At 46.5% G+C, this 9,424-nt stretch overlaps 1 protein-coding gene across 1 annotated transcript in view; it reads left to right on the top strand.

The window, feature by feature from the left end:
* The first annotated feature begins 912 nt into the window (after positions 1 to 912).
* Pdpr (pyruvate dehydrogenase phosphatase regulatory subunit) overlaps positions 913 to 9,424 on the top strand; it is a 37,994-nt gene continuing 29,482 nt past the window's right edge. The window contains exons 1-2 of the mRNA XM_038312826.1: positions 913 to 1,134; positions 8,866 to 9,142. Of these exons, the coding sequence (XP_038168754.1) occupies positions 8,919 to 9,142 (224 nt within the window). The 5' untranslated portion in view covers positions 913 to 1,134; positions 8,866 to 8,918. The remainder of the gene's footprint in view (positions 1,135 to 8,865; positions 9,143 to 9,424) is intronic.

Genomic DNA, 9,424 nt, shown 5'->3' with positions numbered 1-9,424 from the left:
CCGCTGAGCCATCCCTCCTAGGAACAAGAAACCCCTCTTTCTTGTTCCTAGCCAGAACCCATCACTCAACACAACGCCAGGTCAGACACAGCTAGCAACAGTGTTCAAGATTGGCTTGTGTGCCAAGTAGGCTTGACCCAGAGAATGGAAATTAGAGAGCGAGGTCCAAGATGCACCATTTCTGTTGCTTTTGGTGTCAAGAGGGATAGATTAGGTGCTGTGCCAGGTGCTGAGAAGCTGCACCTGAGCAAGGCTTGGTCCTGAAGAGATCAGAGGTCCGCGTTTACATCAGTGTAAAGGCACGCGGCAAGCACATTTATTTAAGCTGGTGATGAGTTCTATGAAGGAAAGAGAATTGGGTAATGTGACTGTGAACTGGAGGGGATGGAAGGTAAAAGATGTTTCCGGAGCGCGAGTCAACAATGCCTCTTCCTCTGAGTGGAGACAAGCCGGGTAGGTGCAAGGAGTAAGATGGGAAGTCAGGTCGGCTGATTAGGCCTCTGAGGTCCGGCCAGGCCCGCAGAGCAAATTTTGCTATGGGCTCTGCCAAAGCCTAGCACCGAAAGGCTTCCAGCGCCGTGCGGGGACAGAAAACAGCGCGACCACCGGCCAGCCGGAAATGTGGCTCCGGGCTGCGGACCTACCGCAGCAGGACCGGGGCTCAGGCCTGGTGGCAGATGACACACTAGGTCGAGGCTGTGGCCCGGCTCCGAAGTTCAGGCTCTACGCAGAAATGAAGCCGGGCGAGAAGCCGGAAAACAAAGAGCAAGCCTCCCGTAGTCGCGCGGCTCCCGCAAGCCGCCATCTTGACAGAGGGGGCGGGGTCGCGGGAGGGGCGGGGCCTGGCGGGACCCAAACAAGCCCACGTGCGAGCCGGTCCGTCGCGGTGACGTCACGGAGCGTTGGCGCGTTGGCGCGTTGGCGCGCGCGCGCCGGCCTTACCCTTGCCGCGGGCCGTAAAGCGCGGAAGGTCGCAGGCCCCTGCGGTCCCGGAACTTTCCGTTCTGCGTCCCGTTCCCCTCCCCATGCCCCGTCCCCCTTTCCGGCCCGCGTCGACCCTCTGTATCTGTTGTGCTGCCCTCCACTTCCGCGGGGCGTTGCCGAACGCGCTCCCCGCACTGGCGGGCCTCCGAGGTAAGAGGGTGGGGCGGCCTATCGTCCCGTGAACTCCTGCGTCCTCTACGCCCCTGTCCTCTGCGCTTTAGCCTCCGGGTCCCGGTTCTTCTCCTGGTCTCTAATGCCGTGTGGTTGGACGCGAGAGTTTCAGTCAGCGGAGCTGTGCGGAACCTCGGGGTCCTGCGCCGGCTACCCCGGGCCTGGGCGCGGTTCCCTCAGGGCGGCTGGGCCTCGGGGCTGGTTGCAGCTCAGGCGGGCACGCACCTGCTGTCCCAGCCAGCTGCGTTCCCCACACGTCTGCAGGTGGAATTGTTTTCCCGCCCAGAAACGCACTGTTCGGTTGTGCTTTGCTAACTCTTGTCAGAGACTGAATCAGGGCAGTGGGGTTTCGAATGGGCGGCTAGAGGGGACCGTTGTGTGTGATACTGAGGTTCGAGTCCACGGTCTCCAAGCCCACTTTGAGCATTTCTGCAAAATCTTGCAATCTGGATGTAAAGGGATGGCGTGTGGTCGAGGGTCCAGTCGGAAAGGCATCATTTTAGGGTCCGCTTTTTGGCGGCAGGGACTTGGTATCATTTTCTTAAACTGTCTTGAGCATCCGATGCGTTTGTCGAAGAATACAGCATCCGGAACCCGCAGGATCAGACTGCAGAGGCAGATTCTGTTGCTTTTAAACTTATCCTGGTGATTCCCCTGCGTTACTTGTGGGAGATGTCCACATTCCGTCTTCATTCTTTGTGACCTGTGCCTCATCCTGTTACCAGAAGAAGAATTCAGCCGATAGAGCTGTCACTGGTTTTGTTTGTCTTTGACAGGTAGGGTCTCCCACTGTAGCCCAGGCTCACCTGGAACCTGGGACGTTCCTCTTGATTCAGCAGCCGGTATGCAGGGATTACAGGTGGGAGCCTTGTTCCAGGCTAGTGTGGTCACCTTGTTGGTGTAGGATCTGAGCAGAACCAGTCTGGGTTTTAAGGATGTTTAGACATCACTCTTACTAGTAGAGATGCACAGTGATTTTCACGAAAATGTAAAAATTTTAAAACGTGATGACGTTTCATTTCGAACGAGTTTGACATCTTCATTCTCTGTTTTCCCGGCTTTACCTCTTTTTCCCCCGTGGAGCTTTGCTTTGGTTTTGTTGCCAGACCTTCTGGAGCAGACGCTCATACCATCTCTTCCTGGCGTACTTTTATCTTTTTTAAGCTACTCTCTCTTTTATTATTAGATTTATGAGTATTTTGCCTACATGTATGTATGTCCCACGTGCATGCTTGTCAGAAGAGAGCATTGGAGTCACTGGAACTGAAGTTACAGAGGGTTATGAGCCCCCATGTGGGTGCTGGAAATTGAGTTCAGGCCCTCCGCAAGAGCAAGAGGAGCTCTTGATACCGAGCTGTCTCCCTAGTGTTCCTTCTCTTTTTGCCTTTTCTCACTGCTGGGATACAGTTGTTCACTGCCTTAGGAGTTCTATTTAATGAGGGGATGATATTTTTCATTTCTCCCTCTTCTTTCTCTCTCTCTGTTTTCTTCTCCCTACCCCACTTTACAGCTTTCCACAACCATGAGAGATAGATATTTTTAATCCATGTTATAGATGAGGACCCTGACACACAAAAACCTGATCGAAATCATACAGGTAATGAGATATAAGGAGATTTGACACCTACGTGTGCTTTAGACCTTGGATTCCCCCATTGGATTGCTGTAGTACTCCTCCACTCAAATGCCTTACAGATAATTTGGGAGGATGAAAAGTTCTGTTCTGGGAGAAGTACAGAATGTCCTGGGAGAACACAGAAGACTCCCTTACCCAAATACACTATCATATAGGTGTGGAATAGGTCGTGTTCTGAAGAGATACATTTGCTTGGCATACAGGTGGCAGGAACTGTGCCAGATAGAGAAGCAGTGCACACAGGTCCCAGGCATGGAGGAGAAAGTTAAGCCTGACGTGTTTGAGGAGTTCTCAGTAGTCTGTTCTGCTTGGTGAGGGCTTGAGAGGCAAGAAGAACAGTGAGGCCAGAGATAAACGACATTGTGAAAAGTGTTGCATTTTGTAGTAAGGAGCTTTGGCTTTTTCCTGCAGGCATCAGCCTGTCACTGAAGGTTGTGAGAAGGGCCGTGGAAGACTGCTCACGTACTCCTGTGTGTGGACTTAGGTGTGGTGGGAGGAAGGTGTTCACTAGAAGTAGAAGCTACAAACCTAAAGGCTTGCTCATATGGTGGCAGGGGATTTGGAGAGGAGTAGATGGATCTGTGTGAGAGTTAGGATGTAGACTAGACAGGGAAGATCCTGAGAAATGATTGGGGCAAAGGGGTGAGAAAGGGAGGAACCCAGGTGACACTCTGGATTCTGTTATGTGGAGCCCCTGGGTACACAGTGTAGCAAAGATGGAGGGAGGGTGTTTGCATTTGGATGTGCTGGGATCAAGTGGGCATGGCCATTCTACACTTGATAAACAGATAAACTTGAAGCTCAGGGTGTGGGATTCTTGGGTCAGGCCATGCATCATGGTGACATTCAAATCACCCTGAGGAAAGCTGGGAAGGCTCAGAGTAGAAGATAGGCTCAGGCAAGGAGGTGTGAGCCAGGAACTATAGAAGTGAAACCAGGAACCTGTACACAAGTGGGAAGGAGTGATCTGTGGTCTTCATCAACTGTGGTCAAGTGTGATGATGTGAGAGATATCCTCTGAAACCAGCAGATTGAGTGGTTTTGGTGGGAAAAGTGTCAACACTATAGTAGGGCCAAAGCTTGTTTTTTGTTGCAGGGGGATGAGGAAGTTGGAGGTAGAATATTTCCTGTTTATTTATTTACTATCAGGTGAAAGATAGGGTTTTGAAAGTTTCATTTATTTATTTATTTGAGACAGGGTCTCACTACATAATGCTGGCTAACCTGGAGCTTGCTGACCAGACCATGCTGGCTTAACTGTGCTTGGGTTAAAGGCATGGTGCCGCCATGCCCAGCAAGAATCTGTCTAATTTTTATTTTATTATTATTATTATATATTTTTACTTATTTTGATTTGTCTAAATAAATAAATAAATAAATAAAGTTTTCTCTCTGTATAACAGCTCTGGCTCTCTTGGAACTGGCTTTGTAGACTTGACTGGCCTTGAACTCATAAAGCCATACCTGCCTCTGCCTCCCCAGTGCTATGATTAAAGGTGTGCATCACCACTGCCAGGTACGTCATGTCTTATTTTTAATGTGGTGTTGGTATGAAACACAAGGTCTCAAGTATTGGACAATGGTTTGTTTTGCCACTCAACAAATTTATTCACCCAAGAATTTTTTTTTTTTTAAATGATCTCTCTACATAGACCTGGTTGTCCTGGAACTCACTATGTAGACCAGGCTGACTTTAAACAGAAATCCAGAGATCTGCCTGCCTTTGCCTCTTGAGTACTGAGATTAAAGGTGTGTACCAGCACTCCCAGCCTCAAGAATAGATTTTTGTTTAAAAAATTAGGTTGGGGATTGGAGAGGTGGCTCAGTGGTTAAGAGAACTGACTGTTCTTCTAAAGTGCCTAGGTTCAATTCCCTGTACTCATATGGCAGCAATAGTCTGTAACTTCAGTTCCAAGGGAATCTGGTGCCCCCCCCCCCCCTTTTTGCTTCCTTGGGCACTGCACACATGTTGCATAGTCATATGTGCAAGTAATACACTCATACACATAAGACAAAGAAGCAAACAAGCAAAAAGCTCAGTGGTAGAACTAGGGTGGTGCACACCTGTGATCTTCACTTTGGACTGTATATGTAGGAAGACCAGGAGGTCACTCATGCTGCATAATCTAGTATACTAAGATTTCTGTCTCAAAAAGAACAAGGACAAAAATCTCAGTGGCCATTGTCTAGTCACAAAGGATGAGGAAATTGGAACTTAGGGTTTGGATGGTGGAAGACAAAAGTCTAGGAAGTTGCCGTGCACACTGGCATTGATGGTTGTGATATGGGAACTCCTAGTTTCTTTCTATATTTGATTTTTTTTTTGAGACAGGGTTTTTATGTGTATCTCTGGCTGTCTTGGAACTCACTCTGTAGACCAGGCTGGCCTTGAACTCACAGAGATCCACCTGCCTCTTTCTCTCTGAGCACTGGGATTAAAGGCTGTGCCACCACTGCCCGGCTTGTATTTGAATTTTTGCAATGACTGATTTGTACAATTTCAATTTTTTTGCATAAAAATTTTATGATAGGAAGCTTTTGTTTCTTTTATTAAATTACGTAGTGGGAACTTGAGCTTATTACCATGCTGAAGAGGAGCAAATTGCAGGAAATGATTGATTGCAGGATGTAAAAGAGACCAGTGGATTGGGCTGAGGTGCAGAGAAGGCAGATGAAGGGGTTCTAACACTTGTGGAGAGACTGTCAATTTATTGAATGTTTCAGGAATGAAAAGAGACTTTCTGCTTAGGGAGGGAAGACAGCTGGTATGTAAAGACAGAGAAGAGCATGCTCACAGAACCCTGAATAGAAATTCTATGGTTTTCCTTGTCGTGTCCTAGAGCGGATACAGGCCTGTTAACCTGAGTCACAAAGGAGCAGGGATGGCTTAATTAGGTTTCTATTTCTATGATAAAACACCATGACCAAAAGCAACTTTTATCTCATCTTACAAATCATAGGTCCATCATCTAGGGAAGTCAGAGCAGAAACACAGGGCAGGAACTGATATGGAGGCCATAGAGGAGGCTTAATCCCCATAGCTTGTTTAGCCTGCTTTTTATTTGTTTGTTTGTTTGCTTGAGACAGGGTTTCTCTCTATATCCTTCCCTGGCTGTCCTAGAACTCACTCTATAGACCAAGTTGGCCTCAGACTCACAACCACCTGCCTCTGCCTCCCAGGTGCTGGGATTAAAGGAGTGAGCCACCATGCCTGACTGATCAGCCTGTTTTCTTAAACACGTAGGACCACCTACCCAGGGATGACAGCTGTCTATAGTTACCTGGGCTTTCCCAGATCAATCACCAATCAAGAAGATAGATCACAGACGTGCCCATAGATCAGTCTGATGGGGGCATTTTCTCAGTTGAGGTTCCCGCTACCCAAATGACTCTGACTTGTGTCAAGCTGACATAAAACCAACCAATACAAGGTTTTCAAGCATGGCCAAATTTTAATGGTTGATATAAGAACAGGCAGTAGAACAGGGTTAAGATAATGTGTAGCATTGTCTTCTCAGGGAAAGCTGTGTTCCCTTTGGGATAGGAGGTGGAGAGAATGTTAGTAAAACCTGAAAAGAAAGCCCAGTGGAGAATTTGAGATGAGGTTGGATTTATAGATAGAAACTGGTTATATGAAGATTAGATTTCAAACAACTACTCAAGTAGAGAAATTTATATTTCCCTTTTGTTTTTTTTAAATAATTTATTTCATTTTATTTTCAATGTGCATTGGTGTGAAGGTGTCAGATCCCCTGGAACTAAGGTTACAGACAGTTGTGAGCTGCCATATGGGTGCTGGGAATTGAACTTGGGTCCTCTGGAAGAGCAGCCAGTGCTCTTAACCACTGAGCCATCTCTCCAGCCCCTGTTTTGTTTTTTTTTTTTTTTAGACGATGTCTTGTGTAACAGCCATGATTGTCCTGGAACTTGCTCTGTACACCAGGTTGGCCTCAAACTCCCAGAGATCCACCTGCCTCTGCCTCTCGAGTGCTGGGATTAGAGGCATGCTCCACCACCACCTAGCTTTGATGTTGTTATTTTTGTCTTGGAATATTTTGAGATGTGGTTAGTCTGCAAATATCAAAACCTCTCTGCTTTAGCTTCCAAAGTGCTGGGTGATAGTTGTGGGTCACTATACCAGACTGTAAAACTTGAGGTAGAGCCTAAGAGGAAGCCAGAAGTGATATTTGTCTCCATTTGAATGAGATTTTCTCTGTGTACCCTGTCTGCCCAGTTCTCAGTGCTAGAGAGCTGGCACAGTCATTAAGAGCATTGACTGCTCTTCTAAGGGGCCCTGGTTTGATTCCCAGCACTCACATGAGACTTAACAACCATCTGTAACTCCAGTCCTAGCAGATCTGACACCCTCTTCTGACCTTCTCAGGCACCGTGTATACATGTGGTGCACAGATATACATGCAAACAAAACATTCATATATAAAAATAAATCTAAAAGACATTTAAAAAAGATTGCAGTTCTGAGTCCTTTCTGATGGTGTGTCTTTGTCTTTCCTTAGGGGACATGAACCAATGGGGAGTCTGTAGTGGAGGAGGTGGCAGCTTTACTAGCAGTGTGCTGCTCTGATTGTCACATATCTGCCACCCTGTGTCTTAAGCTCTTTAATGCTGGCATAGTCTGCCAGTAGGTCAGCTTTTATTTTTTTTCTTGAGACTTGAATAGTTCTCTGTAGTCCTGTTAGATTTTGTCAAACCCTACCTTTTTGTTTTCAACCAGTAGTAATTTGTATACTAGACCGTATCAGTCTCTGTGGTTGGGTTCTTCCTTCAGTTCCTGTTACCCAGCATTCACTTGTTTTCTTATTGCCATTCTAAGCAGATATGATAGATCTATTCTGTTGTCTTTGTGTGTTTTCCATGTCTTTGTCTCTGTCCAGCCTTTAGTCTTCCAGGCGTCAACTTAAATCCTACTTTGAGTATGATCCTTTTCCTGATGACCTTAACCTTTGCCTTTTTCTTTAGCCTGTTAATATTATCTTGTAGAAATATGTATGACTTAGCCAGGCAGTGGTGACTCACACCTTTGATTCCAGTACTCAGGATGCAGAGGCAGGTGCATCTCTAAGTTCAAGGCCAGCCTGGTCTACAGAGTGAGTTTCAGGATAGCAAAGACTACACAGAGAAACCCTGTCTCAAAAAACAAAACGAAACAAAAAAAAGAAATATGCATGACTTGTGTGTAAATGATAAGCTAAAACCCTTTTCATTCTTTCCATGGAACGGTGTTTAATACTTTAGTCTTTACTGTTTCCTTTGGGTCAGTCCCAGGCCACTTTCACTGGGTTCTGGCTCCTGTCTCTTCTTTTCCTAAGGACTCTGTTCTTTGTTTTTGCATCTCCCTAGCTCTCCCGAGCACTTCTGCTGGATTACAGGTGCTGGACTCAGGTTATGAAGCTCCGTGGCAAAGTGCCTCCACCCACCAAGTTATCTCACTGGCTCTTATTCTTATTCTTTCTGTCTGTCTGTCTGTGTCTATCTGTCTATCTGTCTGTCTGTCTGTCTGTCTGTTAGTATCTATCTTTAGATAAGATTTCTAACCTAAGCTGGCCTGAAAATCTCGATGTAGCTGATGATGATCTTGGACTTCTGTGGATCCTCATGTCTCCACCTCTCAAGTGCTAGAATTATAGGCTGTGCTGCTAGGCCTAGATTAGGCTTCTTTATGCTTGTTTTTTGTTGGCCTGTTTGCTTGCTGTTGCTGTTGGTGGTGGTGGTGATGGTGGTGGTGGGGTGTGTGTGTGTGTGTGTGTGTGTGCGCGTGCGTGTGTTGCTTTTTTGAAACAGGATCTCCCTATGAAGTTCTGGCTCCCCTGGAACTTTTTGTGTAGACCAGGCTGACCTTGAACTCAGAGATTCTCCTTCCTAAGCCTCTAGAGTTTAATCCTCTGTGACTAAAGACGTGTGCCACTGTGCCTGACTTGGTTGGTTTTTTTGTTTGTTTGTTTTATTTTTTGTTTTGTTTGTTTTGTTTTATTTTTTTGTTGTTAAATCCTTTTCTCTTAGTTATAAGAACTGAGTTAAATGGAGCGAAAAAAACGTTTGTTTTGTTTTTTTAGTTTGGATTCTTTGGATCTTCTCAGCTGAGTGAAACCCTATCTCCCAGTTGGTGATGCTTTACCGGTTGCTTTCGATTGTCCAAAGACAAAGAACTAGCCCAGGATGGCAGACCTGGTCATCAGCAAGAAGCAGCACATCCGCTGCCGAAGCACATTCTATTGCCCTGCCTGCCCAGGCCCAGGTGGTCATCTGTGGGGGTGGAATCATGGGTACATCTGTGGCCTATCACCTCTCCAAAATGGGATGGCAGGATATTGTCCTTTTGGAGCAGGGCAGGTAAGGATCAGATTGGCTTGTCTTGGGGTTTGGCTGAAATAACAGTATAGGGCTCCTTCATTTTCTGACTTTTCCATAATGTCATGCCTGTAGGTCATCTAAATGTTGTACTCTAGTGAGAGAAGACTCGGGTGGAATCTACCCCATGGTTAGCTGAGTTCTAGCACTAACGTTTTCTGCATTTTAGAGAGGAAGCAGATTTCCGTAGAGTGTGTAAGAGGACATGCTTTCACAGCGCTGCTCCTCTTCCACTGCTGCCATCCTCCTCACACTGCACAGCTG

Source organism: Arvicola amphibius, chromosome 15, assembly GCF_903992535.2.
Source record: "Arvicola amphibius chromosome 15, mArvAmp1.2, whole genome shotgun sequence".
In the NCBI taxonomy this organism is placed as follows: Eukaryota; Metazoa; Chordata; class Mammalia; order Rodentia; family Cricetidae; genus Arvicola; species Arvicola amphibius.
The sequence above is the reverse complement of the archived record's forward strand: the minus strand, read 5'-3'. Positions and strand labels throughout refer to the sequence as shown.